Source organism: Podarcis pityusensis (genome assembly GCF_964106645.2).
Source record: "Podarcis pityusensis genome assembly, chromosome: 4".
NCBI classification, from domain to species: domain Eukaryota; kingdom Metazoa; phylum Chordata; class Lepidosauria; order Squamata; family Lacertidae; genus Podarcis; species Podarcis pityusensis.
This window is the reverse complement of record NC_138027.1, coordinates 71,670,056-71,689,977: the sequence shown is the minus strand read 5'-3', so window position 1 is coordinate 71,689,977 and position 19,922 is coordinate 71,670,056. Positions and strand designations below refer to the sequence as shown.

The following is a 19,922-nucleotide window of genomic DNA, read 5'->3' as shown; positions in this document are numbered from 1 at the left end:
TGCACCCAATCACTCAGAGAAAAACCTTCACCATGCCAACAGGAAGCAAGTTCACCAGAAACGGCTTAGTCATGCTGGCCACATGACCCAGAAGCTGTATGCCAGCTCCCTTGGCCAGTAAAGCGAGATGAGCGTCCCAGCCCCAGAGTCATCTGTAACTGGACCTAACGGTCAGGGGTCCCTTTACCTTTTTAAGGTGTCTCAAAGTGGCTAACAATCTCCTTGCCCTTCCTCCCCCACAACAAACACTCTGTGAGGTGAGTGAGGCTGAGGAAAAGAGGAAGTGTGAATAAGCCCAGAGTCCCAAAATTTGTGGAAGGACAAACAAATATTATGGTGGAATGAGGTGGGATGGAGAATAAAATGGGAGTATCCTGGGAGAAGGAATCTTGTGCAACAGAACCTTCTCATCCCATGCACCCACTAAATCTGTTTTAGGGATTCTCCAAACTCTCTGGAGCAGGTTTGGGGAAGGTGCAGGGCATGGGCAGAGGAAGAAGCAGGAGGAACTGTCCTATTGCACAAGCAGAAATGGGTTGGATGACATAGGACATTGTGTCAAGTTCCACTTGTGAATGGATGAGTGCACCATCTGTGGAAAAATCCATTTTCCCCTTTACAATTAGAAATATGCCCCCCTGCCAGCCACTATACTGCTTCTAACAGACTCCCATAGTCAAAGGGAATACAGAAGCTATGAAAAGTTTACACAGAGAGTTGTTAGGAACATAAATATGACAAGGAAATGCTTTGTGGCTTGAGCCTGAATGAATGAGGTTGGCTATCAATCTCAATAAATACAGGCAACAACTCTGGCTTCTAAAACCAGAGTATTGCTTTTTCCTTTGCCAAGTAATTTGCTAAAGGATATATAAGTCACAGCAGTAAAGGAACAGAAGCGAAAGTTGGCAGGCCTATAGAGGTTGGTAGAAGCATACAGGAAATGTCATCTATGTCACACTCCAATCAGAAACAAGATTTTTCATTCTTTTGCAACAGCCATATTTTGGAGACATAATTTCTCATTTTTTTCATAGAATCATAGAGTTGGAAGAGACCACAAGGGCCATCGAGTCCAACCCCCTGCCAAGCAGAAAACACCATCAGAGCACTCCTGACATATGGTTGTCAAGCCTCTGCTTAAAGACCTCCAAAGAAGGAGACTCCACCACACTCCTTGGCAGCAAATTCCACTGTCCAAACCTTTAAAATGCAACTACGTGTTCTATCCATGTTTTCAAAGGAAAACATGCTCTAACCAGTGCTAAATCTCATTATACAGTCCTAAAAACAGTGAAATTAACTGAAACATATATGTTTTTCAGTTTAATTCATGAACAAATACCCCAAAAGCAAAATATGAGTCATTATTAGTACTGCAAAAATGGACACTAATCTCCAAAAGCCTTACTTCCAGCATAATCATGAGTATGTCTGCTCACAAGCCAGTCACATTCTGTTCAAGGGAGTGTGCTGCCATGTAAATATGTATAGGATTGCAGCCTAATTTTATTTTTAATTTTTAAAATCATAATCCAAAAAAGTTTGAGGTTTATATGACTATTAAAGGTAAAGGGACCCCTGACCGTTAGGCCCAGTCGCAGATGACTCTGGGGTTGTGGCGCTCATCTCGCTTTACTGGCTGAGGGAGCCGGATTACAGTTTCCAAGTCATGTGACCAGCATGACTAAGCTGCTTCTAGTGAACCAGAGCAGCGAATGGAAACGCCTTTTGCCTTCCCACCTATTTATCTACTTGCACTGCGTGTTTTCAAACTGCTAGGTTGGCAGGAGCAGGGACTAAGCAGTGGGAGCTCACCCCGTCGTGGGGATTCGAACCACCAAACTTCTGATCGGCAAGCCCTAGGCTCTGTGGTTTAACCCACAGCACCACCCGCGTCCCTTATATGACTATTAGTTGACTCCAAACCCAAGCCACAAATTTTAGTAAGCTGGTTTGCAGATGCTTACATGGAAAAGGGATAGCATACTTGTATTTTATAGGAAGGGAGAATACAGAACCAAGGTCAACAGTGATTGTGTGCTCACCATTTGAGAGTCTTACCTTTTAAGTGGTATTTCAAGTTCTGTTTGGAGACCTGATCAGAAATGTCATCAGCTGTCCAGCCCCTCCTTATAATTTCTGCACATTCCTTTTAGCACTCCCTCTTTTGCTATTTACCTCTTCATGATTTTGCTTATTTTGCTTCATTTTAAACACTTTGCCATATGTATATTTTTTGTGCTTGCAAGATTTCTCATCAGATTTCTGTTCTGTCCACCCCACCAAAATATCTACGGATTGTGCACCACAGAGCATTACATCTCATTTATACATGAAAAGGCATGTGGGCAAGCAGAAGAGGGACATCTCTTATTGATCCTTCTTTCTTAAAAACAAATAAACCCAGAAGCCTCGTATTTTAAACATTGATCAAAATCTTGTAACATGTACCAGATCAGCACACAATGAGAAAATAGTGACATGGTTTTCTTTTTCTTCCTCTTCTAGTGTGCCTCTTAGATTTTGCTTGCTAGTTTAATAAGAACTTTTGAAAGGCAAGAGCTAGTTTATGATGTTTAGATGGTGCCTTCCTCTAAGTGCTTGGAGTTGCCAATTATTGCATGGAAATAGTCCGTGCAGAATTATTGTCAGTTCTCATTTCAGGTATAATTATCACTGGTAAAGTTAACATAGAAATCCTTTTCTCTCTCATTATCAGCCCTGTAGCCATGAGCGTAGAACTGCTCTGCAGTCCTACTCAGGTTTATCCACACACCTTGCACCCCATCCTGTGTTGTGCAAAGTCTAGCAGGTAAGAAGGGAGAACAGGTGACAGTAATGGGAGATGTGAAGGGCAGTGTCAGGGGCTGGACTGAGGAGGAATGGTGTGGGCCACTCCCCTTCTACACAACCTTCCCAAGAACAGGAGGACAACATAGAATTACAACAGTGGTTTGCAGAAGGTTCAGAGAATGTAGAGGGGGAAAGCTGGGAAATATTGGAAGAGCAAGTAGAAACAGCTGACAAGACACAGTGTCTTTGGTGAGCATTCCTGAGCCCCCCTCCCCCAGGACTAGGCGGGCAGTGTGAGTAGCTGAACAGAAAGCTCAGAGACAGAAAGATTAGACCAACCAGTGCAGGGATGACGTGGCATAACAGAGACGAAGGAGGGCAGGACTTTATTTGGAGCCATTTCTAGAGAGAGAGATACATTCCTTTGTCTCTCGCTGTGATTATTGAATAAACTAATTGGTAAGAACTCTTTTTTTTTATCAGCTTCTTTACTGCCACCGGGGAAGGGACCTGATTCCCCGAGCCTGACAGGCAGAAAATGATGTGGCTGCATCCTCCTTCAAGCCTGGGGACTCCTTGAGAAAAAGGAGAAAGCAACCTTAACTGACAGGAAGCAGCTAAAATCACACAGGAAACCTCTTGAATGATGTTGTCAGGGGTTCAGGAGCAGAGGCAAGGGCAAGGGAGGAAACAGAGAGCGAGGGGGAGGAGGCAGAAGAAAAGATGAGTGATGACGACGACCCGAGATCTCCGAGTCTTTCCAGTGAATCAGAAGATTCACAGAAAGGAGCACCAGTGGCCAGGGCAAGGGGGGAGCCTAGGGGGACACCCCAGGAAGATAGAGCCAGAGGGGACTCAGAGGGGAGCAGTTGGAAATCGGGACCAGCGTCACCGCCAGAGAGCAGGGAAGAGGAAGGGCGCCAGGGATCAAGCACTGGCAGCTCACAACAGGGGGGAGGGCACGAGTCAGGAGTGGCCACACCTCCATCGGGGAGCGAAGAAACGGTCAGACGGAAGGTGGAAGGTTGGGCGCGCGAGCCAAGTTCAAATGCACAGGAAGGTGGCGCAGTAGGCAGCCCGGAAAGGGAGCCAGGTCCTAAAGCCCGCCGAAAGGAGGGAGAAGAGTCAGGGGGGTCAGCGTCAGCGTCAGAGGAATCCCGGAAGGAAGAGACCCCGGGGGGCAGAGGGACCCAGAGAAGAACAGTCAGGCGGAAAAGGTGGAGCAAGGCTAGGATATTAAGTTGGTGTACAAGGGGCGGAGACTCAGATGGAGCTTCGCCGATCTAACCATGAGACGTAGAGTTGCACGCAGCAGCTTGAGAATGGAAACTGTAACTCAATAAAGACTTTTATTTAATGATCGCTGGCTAGCGTGATCCTCTGTGAGCTAGGATCTGGAAGCAGCTCTGACAGTAAGCTCCATCTCTAGATTGTGGGCATCTACGTCCTCACGGAGAGGAGAGAAAGCGGGTGCCTACTAGCGAGCTCACGAACGGCAGACAACATGATGGCCGAACAGCAGATAGTGGAACTCAGAGAAGCAGTGACACGACTGAATGCCGAGGCTCTTGCATCCAGGAAGAGAGAGGAGGACGCAGCTGCCGCCTACAGGGATCTCCAGGTCAGGTTGGAAGTGCTTACGAAGCAAGGGCAACTGACACCCAAACCGGAGGGGATTGGGTTGGGGAGACGAACAGGCGGTCTGGTCTCTCACTTCGATGGGAATTTGCAACAGTACCCCAACTTTAGAGCAGATGTAATGTGTGCACTGCAACTGCTGAACAAAGACTTTAGAGATGAGCAAGAGAAGGTGGGATTCATCATGTCCCATTTGCATGGAGATGCTAAAGCATGGCTGCGCAATTTGTGGAGAGATAAGGATCCGGCGCTCCAAAATGCGGATGCCTTTATTAAAGCGATGGATGGGTGCTTTTTATCAAGCATTGACGTGGATCTTGCTCGGCAGGAGATACATGGACTGAAGCAAGGGAGGGCCAGCGTAAGGCAGTACCATGCCCGCTTTTTCGCTTTGGTCAGTGCCCTGGAATGGGACAGAGATTCGGCTCCTGTAAGAGACCTGTTTTGGGAGGGATTGCACGGCTCGGTTAAAGATGAAATTGCGAGGGGGGAGAGACCCCGGACCACGCAGGAGATCGTTCAGAGGGCGCTGGCGGTGGGGGTGCGGCTGGAAGGACGTCCGTGGAGCAGGGACGAAGGGCGTGGAGGGCGCGAACCAGCCAGGGGCTCCTCCTTCCTTCCCAGAGAAGCAGCGCGTGCGCAATCCACGCCTCCGCCAGGAGGAGGAGCGGAACCTATGGAGGTTGGAGGTGCAAGGGCTCAGTCAGCAGCCAGAGCCCTAGCACCGGCAGCAGTGAAAGCGAAGCCTCCTAGAGGGAACAGGAAGTGTTACATCTGCGATGATCCACAGCATATGGCGAAAGAGTGTCCCCAGAGGCTCCACAAGCACACTGCAGCCTCAGCAATGGTAACTGCAGCAACGCAGCAAGGACAACCACAGCAGGGAAACGAAGGAGTCTGGTTGGAAGAAGAGGCACTGGGGCCCAGCCAGACGTGTCAGTGAAGCAGTCCCCAGAGATTTTACAGCCCATGGACCCCCTCCCGCCCAAACCGGTAGTGAAGCTCACCGCGTCGCTCCAGCTGCCCAATGGAATCACCATGGACGTGCCAATCACCATTGACTCCGGAAGCAATGCGGACTTTATAGGGCAGGACTTTGTCGACCGGCACGCTATACAGTTGCTGCCTGCCACGCTGCCCCTGCAGGTTGTCACGGTGGATGGCAGGGAGCTGCTAGGGGGGCAAGTGGTGAAGCAGACGCCACCAATGGTGATGCGACTTGGGAATCACAGGGAAATCATCAGCTTCAATGTCACTCAACTATCGGACACGCCCATTGTATTGGGCATGAGTTGGCTGGACAAGCACAGCCCGACGCTGGCTTGGTACCAGAGGCAGCTGACCTTCGGCTCTTCCTTTTGCGCTGAACACTGCATCGTGCCCAGGCAGGAAGGAGGGGAAGAGGAGTCACAGCTGCAGCTAGGCACGCTGCAAGCGGTTCCCCACAAGTACGCAGAATTTTTGGAGGTTTTCTGCGAGAAAGAGGCAGACAGGCTACCCCCCCACAGACCATATGACTGCAAAATTGACCTGCTGCCGGGGGCGGCGCTGCCCAAAGGGAAGCTGTATTCCATGTCTGAGGACGAACTGCAGGAACTCAAAGAGTTCATAGATCATAATTTGGAGCGCGGTTTCATCCGAGAGTCCAAGGCAGCGGGGGGCAGTCCGGTATTCTTTGTTAAGAAGCGGGACACGCCCCAAAAAAGACTTGTAGTGGACTTTCGCATCTTGAACAGTGTGACCAAGCCATCGGACTTCCCCATGCCCCGAATCGACGACCTCCTCGCAAAGGTACGGAAGGGCAGAGTGTTCACCAAGTTGGACCTGCGAGGGGCATACAACCTCATTCGCATGCGGGAGGGAGATGAGTGGAAGACAGCCATGTTCACGCCCCTGGGCACCTACGAATATAGAGTTATGCCTTTTGGATTGCAAAATGGCTCCCACGTTTTTCAAGCTTTCATGCATCACGTGTTGGCGGGGCTCCTCTACAAGACGTGCGTCTGTTTCTTGGATGACATCCTGATCTTTTCGGAATCGCAGCAGGAGCATGACAGACACGTCAAGGAAGTGCTGAGCAGGCTACAGCAACATAGGCTTTACGCCAAGCTGGAGAAGTGCCAATTCGACGTGACCGAGGTGGATTTCCTGGGCTACAAGTTGTCTGATAAAGGGCTCGCCATGGACAGCGCCAAGGTCCGAGCAGTGTTGGATTGGAAAAGCCCACGCAACCGGAAGGAGGTCCAACGGTTTGTCGGCTTCGCGAACTTCTATCGCAAGTTTATCTAAGGCTTTGCGATGCAGACAGCGGCCATCACGGACACGCTCAGCTCCAAGAAAAAGAAGTTCATCTGGACAGAGCAGGCGGAGCAGTCCTTTCAGGCACTCAAGCGTCTCTTCGCGTCGGAAGAGCAGCTGCTTCATGTCAACCCCAGCAGGCCGATGAGGGTGGAGACAGACGCTTCGGACAGAGCCGTGGGAGCAGTCCTGCTGCAGAAAGACCCGCAGGGGGTTTGGAGGCCGGGAGCGTTTTACTCAAGGAAGCTCAGCAAGTCCGAACAGAACTACACCATCTGGGACAGGGAGTTGCTGGCCATTCATGCAGCGTTCAAAGCGTGGAGGCACTTCCTGATCGGCGCCAAGCACACGGTGCAGGTCTGCACGGACCACAAGAATCTAGAGCACTGGCGCACGGCACAGTTCCTGAACCAGAGGCAGATACGTTGGGCTGAGTTCTTTGCGAATTTCGACTTCCGAATAGAGTATGTCCCGGGGGACACCAACATCATGGCGGATGCTCTCTCCCGTAAGCCACAGTATCTGGAGGAGGCAACGCCAGCGGCCGCCATGCACATCTTCGCACCGACAGTGTGGGCGTGCGCGGCGGCAACAGTTGACCTGGATGCGGTGCGACGAGCGTTGCAGGATGACTCCTTCGCGCAAGCAAAGATGGCAGAGGTGCACAGGGGCACGGCAGCGACCGACGAGTTCCAGCTGCGAGATGGTTTGCTCATCCGTAAAGGGGCCATCTACGTGCCGGGAGACGAACTTCGCGCCAAGGTACTGCAGCAGCTGCACGACGCGCCCACTGCCGGGCATTTTGGCAAGGAGAAGACGGTGGAATTAGTAGCCAGAGACTTCTGGTGGCCCGGAATGAGAGGGGAAGTCGCGGACTACGTGGCGAGGTGTGACACCTGCCAGAGGTCCAAACCAGTGCACAGACCGCCGGCCGGACTGCTGGAACCGCTGCAAACTCCGTTCGAGCCATGGGAGAGAGTGGCCCTGGACTTTGTCACGGATCTGCCCAGCTCGAGGGGCAAGACGGCTGTGCTGGTGGTGGTGGATTTGTTCTCCAAGATGGCACATTTCATTCCGTGTGCGAAGGTGGCCACGGCGGAACAAACCGCCAAACTGTTCATAGACCACGTGTTCAAGGTTCACGGTCTGCCGCGGTCTATTCTGTCCGACCGAGGGCGACAGTTCATCTCAAACTTCTGGCAGAGGCTGATGGGCTTCCTGAACGTCAAGATCAACCTGGCGTCGGCTAGACACCCGCAGACCAACGGGCAAGCGGAGCGGGTCAATGCCATCATGCAGCAGTACCTGAGATGTTATGCGAATCAACAGCCTGCGACGTGGGTGGATTACCTGCCTCTCGCCGAGTTCGCCTACAACAACACGAAGCACGTGTCCACGGGGGTCACGCCGTTCTTCGCCAACAACGGGAGGCACCCTAGAACCTTCCCGGGACTGGAAAGAATGGGGGAGGGGGAGCCGCAGACAGCAGATGCGTTCGCGTCGGAGTTGCAGGAGGTCCACGATCAGCTGCGGCGGCACCTGGAGCTGGCTAAACACGCATACAAGGTACAAGCGGACAAACACAGAAGGGTTGGCGAAGAGATCCATGTGGGAGACTGGGTCTGGTTAGCAGCCCACGCAGTGCCGGCCAGGTCGTTGGCGAAGAAGAAACTAGGGCATAAACAACTGGGGCCCTACCAAGTCGAAGAACAGGTCAACCCGGTGGCTTTCAGGCTGGCTCTTCCGGAGGGTTCCAGAATGCATCCGGTGTTCCACAGATCGGTGCTCACTCCCTACAAGGCACCTCACAGGTTTCAGGAACCAGGAACGGCACCGGGTCCGCTCCGAGAGAGAACCGGGCAAGGGGGAGTGGCACAGGAGGAGCGCATCAACGAAGTCACGGAGATTTTGGACTCCAGACGGGGGGAAGAGGGGGTAGAATAGCTTCTCGCCAAGGAGGGCACCCCGGCCAGTGCCAACAGCTGGGTGCCGGGCTACGCTTTAGACGAACCTCTGCTCAAAGAAGAGTTTCATGCCCTCTTCCCACATAGGCCAATGCCAGCAGACTTTTTCGACGACTGGCTTTTCACGCCCACGCTTTCAGCCAGCACGTTCCGGGGGTTCGACTCGGACGAGGAACCGACACGAGACGCCCGTTCCCCAGAGGGGTCACCCTCGGGATCTGCTTCAGAACCCTCGTATTGGTGGGATGATCGACCAGAGGAGCAGTTCCGCAGAAGGTGGCTGGAGGGTCCAGGACGAGCAACGTCTCCAGAAGGCAACGAGGGAGAGACGGACATGGACGTTTTCGGGGACGACCCGGGTTTCGAGCACGGCGGCACAGAGATGGAAGCGGAGGTGACCGTCGTCAACGAGAGCAGGGAGGAAGAACCGGAAGACTTCGGATGGCGGCCCGCCACGGGAAGCGAACTGTATCCGACATTCGTTCCCCTGACACAGCAGCACCCAGATCCCGCACCGGAAGGAGGGGAGGGGGGAAGAGGGGGCTTCGAGGGGGGGATGGATGTCAGGGGTTCAGGAGCAGAGGCAAGGGCAAGGGAGGAAACAGAGAGCGAGGGGGAGGAGGCAGAAGAAAAGATGAGTGATGACGACGACCCGAGATCTCCGAGTCTTTCCAGTGAATCAGAAGATTCACAGAAAGGAGCACCAGTGGCCAGGGCAAGGGGGGAGCCTAGGGGGACACCCCAGGAAGATAGAGCCAGAGGGGACTCAGAGGGGAGCAGTTGGAAATCGGGACCAGCGTCACCGCCAGAGAGCAGGGAAGAGGAAGGGCGCCAGGGATCAAGCGCTGGCAGCTCACAACAGGGGGGAGGGCACGAGTCAGGAGTGGCCACACCTCCATCGGGGAGCGAAGAAACGGTCAGACGGAAGGTGGAAGGTTGGGCGCGCGAGCCAAGTTCAAATGCACAGGAAGGTGGCGCAGTAGGCAGCCCGGAAAGGGAGCCAGGTCCTAAAGCCCGCCGAAAGGAGGGAGAAGAGTCAGGGGGGTCAGCGTCAGCGTCAGAGGAATCCCGGAAGGAAGAGACCCCGGGGGGCAGAGGGACCCAGAGAAGAACAGTCAGGCGGAAAAGGTGGAGCAAGGCTAGGATATTAAGTTGGTGTACAAGGGGCGGAGACTCAGATGGAGCTTCGCCGATCTAACCATGAGACGTAGAGTTGCACGCAGCAGCTTGAGAATGGAAACTGTAACTCAATAAAGACTTTTATTTAATGATCGCTGGCTAGCGTGATCCTCTGTGAGCTAGGATCTGGAAGCAGCTCTGACAGATGTTCTCTGCCATAAAAGGATTCTTTGGTCAGCCGACTTTATATGAATGTGTATCACTTTCTTCATTGTCACACCAACAGAACGGGAAGGTCCCACAGCATGGCTGCAGCCATGGTTTCCACATAATGTTTCCAAGAGAGAGCTGCTGTGGGACAGGTGTGAGGGAGCTGCGATGCTCCTCCACAGCTCTGCCTATGTGCTTTAGGACTGTGTGGAACAAGGGCTCCGTGTCCGGTGAAAGAGGCACAGCCTCTGATGGGTCTCTTGAGAGATCAAACAGCAGAGGAGGATCATGACGCGTTACACCTTCTCCAGAACATGGGCAAATCCCTTTTCCATAACAGGCTCCTGCGCCTTTGGGGTGAAAGATTGGTGTTATGTAATGAGCCTTCCATAATGCACCACCTGGGAAGAAAAAGAAAGCACAAACAAAAACACCCTGAAACAATAATCATGAAGGTGATGATATTCCCTGGAGATCTGGCTGAAATCTGAAAATTCAAATAAATTTACTTGCCAACAGAAGGAAATGCACAAGAACAACTCTCCAATAGCCCAGTGCATTAGGTGTAATCTATTCCTCTCACTTTCCTTCTGGCCACTTGACCTGATTTTGTCAAGTTCCATTGACAATGAACTTTAGGCCCAGCAGTCTTGGGAACACTGCTTTCTATGGCAATGATTACCAGGCATGTTCTCCCCCCACCCCCACAAAAAAGTAGTAAATTTAAGTATACCTGCATCTTATTATTTTAAATAACAGGAGGTTTGTTTTCACACTGGGGAATTTGTTGTACTCACTGTCTTTCTGATGCCACCGTACTGCATGTAAGTATGATCCACAGTAATGAAACATGAATTCATGTTCTGAATGCTTGACTTCTTGTTGTAGCAAAGGCAATAGATTCCTTCCGTCAATTATTCTATAGCGACAAAGAAAGAATACGTCATCAGGCAGAAGACTGAAATGAAAAGGCCATGTTTTTGCAGTGCTTTCTTGTAAACAGAGCCCCCCCCCCATGCATTCACATCAATTTTGAACAACATCCTGAAAAGTTTGTTTTCAATATTTCCCCTCAGCATTTGATTAAACACAGATTTGGCCATGAGGGACACAATTACATTATGTCCAAAGATATTATAACAAAGAAGAAAGATGAGTGTATACACTATTCAAAGAACTAATTATTAGGAAAGAAGTCATGAAGTAGTGCAGTTATTTAGATATTTGCTTCTTCTTCTTTTAAGTGTTATGTGAGCATGCTTAAGCTTCAGTGCTGCAGAGAGGGAGCAGCCAAAATTATAAACAAAACCTAACTAAGGAAACATTTCCAACATTCACAAAATAATATAGGCCATAAATGGAGGAACCATGGTCATCAGTTACGTCACAAATGCTGTGCAGTAGATGCTTACAACACCAACACAACCATATTCCACACAGCATTAATGATCGCACTGATGCACTAGGTGGGCTGGGAATTTTCTCTTTCTTTCATTTCAAAAGATAGCAAAAGTGCTGGAAAAGTGTACGTTGCCTACAAAAAAGTATTACTTAATACCTTAATTCAGATGACTGAATCTTGCAGAAGAATACTGGATAACCCGCCCCACCCCCCAAAAGGAAGGAGGGAGGGATGGAGGGAAGGAAGGAAAAGTGTATGCTTGAACAAAGAACCTACACTGACTATCAATGTCCACTGCTCCCAGGCTACATTATATATTGCATGATGACTGCTTATTTCAAGTTGCCTTCAAGTAGAGCATGCACAATATGAGCAAGGATACAGGCTCTATACCTGTCTTGTGGTACAGTCCCTCCAGCCACATGAGCCACCGTAGGGTAAATATCCATAAGGCTTGTTGGTTCGTCGACAACAGTGTTGGCAGGGAGCATTCCAGGCCACCTTAAGATGCCTGGCACCCGAATGCCTCCTTCCCAACCTCCCATGCCTTTGCCCCCTACATTGGGAACACAATAGCAGAAACAGACATGTTTATTATACTTACTTTCCTAAGCAAAAGAACATCCCAAGTCTCTTGTGGGTGGTGGAACCACATGGCCTTTCCATTTTCTTTGAAACTATCAATATGCACTAAAGGGCCGAGAATCAGTGGGATTGCTTTCATTTCAAACAAAAGCAGATCACAGGTTTTAGAATATATTGCAACCTTCCATATTTGTATTTGTATTTGTATTATTATTTTATTTATGCCCCACCCATCTGTCTGGGTTTCCCCAGCCACTCTGGGTGGCTTACAGCATATATAAAACATAGTAAAATATCAAACATTAAAAACTTCCCGATATAGGGCAGATGTCTTGTAAAAAGTTATGTAGTTCTTTATCTTCTTGACCTCTGAAGGGAGGGCATTCCATAGAGAGGGCACCACTTCTGAGAAGGCCCTCTGCCTGGTTCCCTGTAACTTTGTTTCTTGCAGTGAGGGAACCAGCAGAAGACTCTCAGAGGAGGACCTCAGTGTCTGGGCTGAATGATAGGGGTGGAGACCTTCAGGTATACTGGCCCAAGGCTGTTTAGGGCTTTAAATGTCAGCACCAACACTTTGCTCAGAAATGTACTGGGAGCCAGTGGAAATCCTTTAACACCAGTGTTATTTGGTCCCGGGGGCCACTCCCAGTCACCAGTCTAGTTGCCACATTCTGGATTAGTTGTAGTTTCTGAGTCACCTTCAAAGGTAGCCCCACACAGAGCTCAGTGCAGTAGTCCAAGTGGAGTATGCACCACTCTGGCAACACAGTCCATGAGTAGGTAGGGCCTCAGACAGCATACCAGATGGAGCTGGTAGACAGATGCCCTGGACACAGAAGTGACCTGCGCCTCCATGGACAGCTGTGGGTTACCCAATAATATTTATCAGCCATATGCAACTCAAAAGAGTTCCCATAGACATATGTATACAGGGTGTGGTCAATAAAAGACCACATGCCTCCTAATTTCATAGCACAGGAAAAGAGATCAATTTATCCTGGAAAACAACCCAAAGCAAAATTACCCAAACTTCCAGATAGGCAAAGCAACTGTATTGCTGCACTGTTTACCTTTATATATGCCATTCCAGCCACCCAGCTGTATTGTTCCTTCCTGAGCTTCCAGTTGCCCTCCATGGTCTGAGGCAAAATAGGTCAATGTGTTGTTTCTTAAGCCTTCCTTGTCAATAGCATCTAGAATTTGACCTACAGAGTTAACCCCCCACCAAAAACAAATATTTACTATGGAGACAATAGCACACAAGGAATTTGTCTTATCTTATCCTCAAAACAGTCCTGTGGTACAAGTTAAGCTTGGCTTCTAAAACTGCTCATGAAACAGGGATAACCTATCTCTCCCTCCTGACTTTGAAAGAGGCTAGCTGTTCCTTAGATGCACATCAAATTATTGCATAAAGGTGTACGTTGTAGAATCGACAGTAGCCATGCAGGAACCTTTCTCCTCCTCCTCTCCATCCTAACAGGATGTGTCTGTGATCCCACCAAAATTGTAATAAACTGCAGCACTGAGGGCAGGATGTTCTATATTTCACCTTTGTACTACAAGAAAGGGTAGCTGATTTTTAAATCATTCACTCAATCCTTGCAGCCCATAAACAAGGCAGTGTTCAAGACAGCCACAGAATCATAGTCCATGCCTCACCACCACTTGGGGTGATCAGTGTCCATTAACAAGAGAAGAATGCTTAGAGAAAGCCAACACACCTACTAACCAGTCCATTTCTTCTACGTTGTCTCCATATATCCCATGCCTGCTTTTCCCAAGAAAAGCTTCTGTTGTAAACAGGGGCGTGTGGACGTGCAAAAAAGAAACAAAGAGGAGGAATGGCCCATGCTTGTTGCTTAAAAGAAATGAATAGAACACATTTAGTAAATTGCAGCATCTTTGCAGTTTGATATTTCAGGGAAAGTGTTCAATTACCTCTGAATAAATGAAACTGCTTCCTTTAGGACAAGAGAAGCCGTTCTTTCCAGCTTCATTGGTTGTTCAGTGATGTTGTGGTTGCGCATCAAGATGCAATTCCAGTATTTCACAAAGCCATAACTGGAGTACCAGGAAGCAAAAAACAGGAACCCAAGCAAAGCAAAAAAGGTGACCACCTTCCAAGTAACAAAGACCAGTCCTGTTGTCTTTCCTACAAGAGCTGTGAGAACTGCAAGGGCAATAAGTTGGGTGTAAAACCACAGCTTAGCCTGCAACGCTGCATCCAACTCTGGAGGCTTGTGGTCCTGGCAGTTGTTGAGAAGAGTGAAAGGCATGCCATAAAAGTAATCAAAGCCGTGACTCAAAGGATGGTGGCAGTGATCATGGACAGAGTCACAGTTTACCCCTTGATGCCACTTCCCTGGAAATTAAAGCAGAAAACAGTCTGTTACTATTACTTGGAGTGGATTCTGCTGCCCACCCCTTCAAAGTTTGATAACTAAAGTTATCTTCCAGGAAGGTCTTCCTTTCAAACACAGTCGCAATGAATGGCACTGTACAACCGTGCAGTTTCATGGGACTATAGCAGCACTAAAGCACTCTTGTAGCATTTTAGCATGTCATGGCTTCCCCTAAAGAATCCTGGAACTGGAAGGGGTTAAGTGTGCTCACCTAACATACCTACAATTCCCAGTACCCTCAAGAAACTAGTTTGTAAGCTTCTCCATAACGTGTAAATCTGGTATCAGTGTGCTTTAAAAGTATGGCATGTTTGTCCACTCAAATCCTTATTTCCCTCCCTATAATGATCCTTTAAGCGGAGATTTCCGAATGATCCTTTAAGTGGCATTACCTGACCATCTGTGCCAGACTGTGTTAATCTTCATGTTTAATACATGAACCATTTCTCAAAAGGACCGCTGTGACTGTGAATCTTTAGAAGTACTGTGAACATTTAGATTTACAGGGAAACTGCAACACAGCAGATTTAGTGGAGTCTCTTGACCTACTAACTTCCACTGTGAAATCAATCAACAATTTGTTGCACTTGGCTTCCTTTCCAGTTGATGGTCTAATCATTTGACTCTTAACTCTCACGCACGAGCCCAGCATGTAGTCTGAGAAAGACTCCCACAGAAGGCAGCAATGAGCATGCACCACTTCAGGAGCACTCCTAATCCACACAGAAAAAGTCCTAAACATCTAACCCAGTCCTGAATCTCAAGATGACCTTAAGATACAGTCATTACTGTCCCTGCACACTGTTTACACAATTGCAGCCAGGTGTTTAGGTACTGATGCATACATGCAACTATAAATGGAAATCTAGTTACAGTATTATTTCTTTTCTCTCTTTTTACAATCATTTGGTATTTCTGATTTTTCTTTTCACTTTACTTCCGCCATCTTAAATCATGAATGTTACCAAGTGGGTATACAAGTCAGAAAACAAAGACATACTTGCCCACACACTTGGTAACATATTTGCCTCGCTCAAATGCTTGCTACAGTACAGGTAGGTTATTGTGTAACACCGTTAGTATAAGTCACGTAAAAGTAGGTCATGTTAATGTAGCACATTCTGACCCAGTCATACCAAATACCCCAGATTTATTCTCAACACACACCCAGAGAGAGATAGAGACAGGCAGACAGACAGGTTAAAGAGGGCAAATTCCAGGTAAGCATGGGGACACTTAGCTTTAACAAACAAACAGAGGATCTTATGGGAACAGGGAATTAAGTCAATGTCAAAGCTGCCTTCATTCCACAGACCTTATGATGAGGAAAGGTCAGGCAACAAACATTTTCTTATCCGCTGGAACCAGTAATTTTTCATCATCTTCACATCCAAGATTTAATAAGCATTTGTTTTTATATGAAGACCTGAAGATCTATAGACACCTATGATCATGAGGAGGTCATAGGATTTCTACGTACCTACAAGTCCCGTGGCATAACCCTGCTGCTGCAAGACCTTGGCAAAAGTGGTTTCATTGGCAGGGAGTCCTCCTGAGCCAGCGTTCCACTGCAAAGCCCGATATGAACCACCTGAAGCCATGCCTGTATTACCAAGGATAAAGGCCACAAGTAAACCAACCACCAATACATTTATCAAGTTCAGTTTACATGGATCTGCATCACTTTTTACACTCAAACCTTATCAAGACATCAATATAACCCAGCTGTACAAATTCATCCGGCTGGATCCAAAGGTTGCTGCTGTCACAAGAACACCATATCCTTCCTTTAAATAATACTATCACAGGAATGAGCTCCTGTCCTGGGACGCAACATAATAATGCTAAAACCATTTCATTGATGGGGAAAGTATTATAGAAGCTGTAAAAACAAATACAAAGCTTAGTCATTTAAATATGGTTCCTTGCGTCATCAGCCTGGTGAAACTTCAACAGATCCCAGTACCATCCAACCTAATGCCATGTACAGCGACAATTCTCAACAGATAATTAAATCAACAATTTAAGTAATTGTCATTATTTAAACTCAGGAGATACATCACTGAATTACACTTCACTGATAGTAGATTCAAGACAAGACAGATAGTTAACTTTCAGAACTCATAGCCACAATAGGCTATGGCCACTAGCTTAGATGGCTGTAAAAGAGGTTTAGATAAATTTATCAGCACCTGAGTATCATGCTAAAAAATGCAGTCAGGAATGAAGTACTGGTTTTTCATGTGGAACAAAACTGTACTACTTTCAGCATGCTTATTTTGTTGAATTTTGCACATTGTCTCAGCTGCACATCAAACCAAACATTCCAAATATACTCGACCTGATCTGATGGGGTATCTGCCAGTCAGAAAAGCTGCTCTGCTTGGGGTACAAAGCGAAGCTGCAGCAATGTGCTGAGTAAGCTTCACTCCTTCCTTTGCCAGCCGGTCAATATTGGGGGTGCTGAGATAGAAAGGTGATATATTAATAGAATGAAATAGCAGGAGATGAAAGAAGGAGGCAATATATGGCAATTTATCTTGACAGTCCAAGCAACCTGCATCACATAGGTGACGCTCCTCTGTAGTGACAAGCGACAGTGAAGTAAAATCAACTGGAAGATGGCCCAAAGCTGTTCAAGAAACCTTTTAGCCAGTGTCATATTCACAACAATACAACAGTAACCTGAGAATCCCTTACTTGATAGTGTCGTTGCCATAGCAGCCTAGATCTCCAATCCCAAGGTCATCAGCTAACATCAGAACAATATTAGGTTTCATGTTCAGAGCTGCATTTGTCACACGGGCATCAAGTGATATAAGTAAAGCCAACAGAGTAGTTAGATAGATTCTGAAATCAAAAATCACCAAACAATGGTTTACTTGTATGAAGCTGACAGGAGAGAGGAAAGACCTAGACCATATGACAGTACAGTGGTACCTCGGTTCTAGAACGTCTCCGTTGACAAACGTTTTGGAACACAAATGCCAAAGCCCCGGAAGTAAATGCTTCCATTTTTGAACACGCCTCAAAAGTCGAATGGCTTCTGCTGCGTGTTTTTCAATTTTCTCAATTGAATGTGCAAACAGCCCTTCGTGCCTCAGTTTCTGAACCTTTTGGAACCTGAACGGTCTTTCAGAACAGATTACGTTCGAGAACTGAGGTACTACTGTATTTTTAGTATGCCAGTGATAAAACTGTTATAACGGACTACGACAGTGGAGTAAAATGGAGCGACACTTTCAGGACTGCTTTAGATGTAAATTATTATGATGCAATTTTAATTATAATATTAAATTTCTGTTCCGCCCTTCTTTCCAAAGGAGCTCAGAGTGGTAAAGCAATATGATTGAAATGAAAAGTTTAAAAAGTTAAAACATCTAAAAACAACAAGCGCAACACTGTAAGCCTAAGTATTGGATCGATCCCCACTTTACTCCCACCTCAAGTTGAGAACTATACATCTCTGCTATAACAGGTCCCCATGTGTTGGGAGAAATGTCTGTAGAGGGAAGATTGTCCTATGCATGGAGGCCTCAGGGTACCAAGAGGTACAAAAGACTCTATTAGAGATAGGCCCCATAAGGTGTGGACAGCACAGAGGCAGAGCTGTGACCATAGGGGTGGGGCTAGAGGCATGGTCCTGATTTAAGGATAATATCAGTTGCCCATGCTAGGAAGGGTAAGAACAACATTCCCCACCACCACCAATATTATTGTTGTTGAGAGCAACAATGTTGAGAGCAACAACCACCAATATTATTGTTGTTGAGAGCAAGCAACTTCCTGCTTCTTCAAATGGAGGCAATTCCCCCCCTTCCCCGCCCGCCTACTCTTGTGCCTTTAATAGCAGCTCCACAGCCTAGTATTATGCAAGTGAAGTTTTATTCAGTGTGCAGGAAAATTGTTTTGTAATGGGGAAAGCTCGTTTGCTGAATTGCTGCTCGTAATGGCAAAGGTAGGAGGAAGACAGCTCTACCTGCCACGCCTTTGTAGGGTCTTGATTCCCCTCCAATTTATTTTATTTTTTAATGGAAAGTTCAGTCGTTTACATAACTGAAAACTGACGCCCTGCTTTACAAACTCCATGATTCCTTTGAAAACAAAGATCCCCCCAAGCAAGATTGCAGGAGTTTGACTTTTCTGAAGGACGGGAGTCTGAAAGGAGGAAGCAAGCGGCAGGCTTTCGCCTCCGACCCCGCTAGTCAAGCACAGGCTCAAAACCAGAGCTCGCCGACGCTGCGCTTCCAGACACGCAGAAAGGGAACGCAGCTCCGTGGAAAGCAGCCGTCATGGTCCAAGGAAATCGGGAAAGGCACACCTTGGAAATGAAGGAGAGACCCGCTCCAGGCGCTCGCCCTCTGCTTGGCTGAGCCCACCGTGTAGCCAGGCATTCCCCATCGCGAAAGCCAGGACCCACCCGGAAGAAAGGAGCCTGGCCAAGGGGCAAGGCTTAGGCAGAGCCAGTAAAAGGCTGCAGAGAAAGCAAAAGCCTTCCTTGAAAACAGCGAGCTTCGGTAAGGGGACGAGGGAAAATTCCAAACTTTCTCAGAAAGCGTAGAGCAGGCTTTCTTTCATAGAATCATAGAGTTATATGGGATTGTGTGGGGTGTTAGGTAGTACTTCTGGTGGGGACACGTCGCTCTCCTTCTGGGATACGTGGTCCACTTTAGTCCCCACCCTGCGCTCAGCTCTCACCTAGGGCTCCTAGAAGATGTCAGCGTGCAGCCACACCCGGGGAATGGCTTCAACTGGCTGGCTAAACCAATGAAGGTAGCTGATGGGTCTCAAACCCTCATAGGGACTTCAGCACTTGGCTGACCAGACCAATTGTGGGTCCAATGGTTAAGAAGGTGGTTTCTGCACATGCTGTAGAAGGAAGTGAGGGTCAGATGGGACTCAGATCAGCCTGGGAAGGTAGCCCATCTAGGAGAAGGAAAACTCTGATCTTAAACCTCCACTGCCTTGCGGGATATCTTTGGGGGAAGAAAAGGCTAGGAGTAAATCCTACAGAAATCCAGAGTTCCTAGAAGGGTTGGTTGGCACCTTGTGTGCCTTCTTCCTGCAGCCATGTCAGTGCCAAACGTTTTGCTCTGCTTTCCTTTGGACTGCATTTCATTGTCTTTCATTGTCAGTCCTCTAGGTAGATAAAAGAAACTAGAAGGTAAATAGGCCTGTCCAAAATGATTTATGGCTTTTAGGGTTATTTTTTTAAGTCTAGCTGAAGAGTCTTTTTAAGCATGTGAAATGAATAGGTACTATCTTGAAGGACCCAGGAATACCAGATGACAATATCTGAATGTTTGTGTTCATCTGTAGCTTTGATTCAATTGCCCTTTGTAGAAAGAAGGGCACTGCAGACAGTTACCACCTATTTAATCATTCAATTTATAGACAACTTCATATAACTGTGGGAATGTTAAGGAAGGTAGGAAAGGTTATATTGTTTTGATATTATCTCTCCTCACTCAAGCCAGTGAGTAAACAGCAGAGCACATTCCCTTC

At 47.9% G+C, this 19,922-nt stretch overlaps 1 protein-coding gene and 1 long non-coding RNA gene across 3 annotated transcripts in view; one reads left to right on the top strand and one right to left on the bottom strand.

Moving 5' to 3' along the window:
• Positions 1-3,146: 3,146 nt before the first annotated feature.
• Positions 3,147-18,893, bottom strand: LOC308474829 (arylsulfatase D-like). Of its 2 annotated transcripts, none has more exons than XM_081001347.1 (11): positions 18,739-18,893; positions 17,118-17,267; positions 16,759-16,880; positions 15,898-16,020; positions 13,954-14,377; positions 13,737-13,873; positions 13,083-13,217; positions 11,821-11,983; positions 10,823-10,944; positions 10,026-10,426; positions 3,147-3,447 (listed from the first exon to the last, which is right to left on the bottom strand). In XM_081001347.1, exons 1-10 carry the CDS (start codon positions 18,816-18,818, stop codon positions 10,050-10,052), a joined length of 1,833 nt encoding a protein of 610 aa, XP_080857473.1. In that variant the 5' UTR covers positions 18,819-18,893; the 3' UTR covers positions 3,147-3,447; positions 10,026-10,049. The 2 variants fall into 2 exon arrangements, with proteins under 2 accessions (XP_080857473.1, XP_080857474.1); XM_081001348.1 differs by lacking the exon at positions 18,739-18,893 and adding an exon at positions 18,397-18,645.
• Positions 18,847-19,922, top strand: part of LOC308474906 — a 32,590-nt gene continuing 31,514 nt past the window's right edge. Inside the window, exon 1 of the long non-coding RNA XR_013985028.1 lies at positions 18,847-18,934. This is a non-coding gene — a long non-coding RNA (uncharacterized lncRNA). The remainder of the gene's footprint in view (positions 18,935-19,922) is intronic.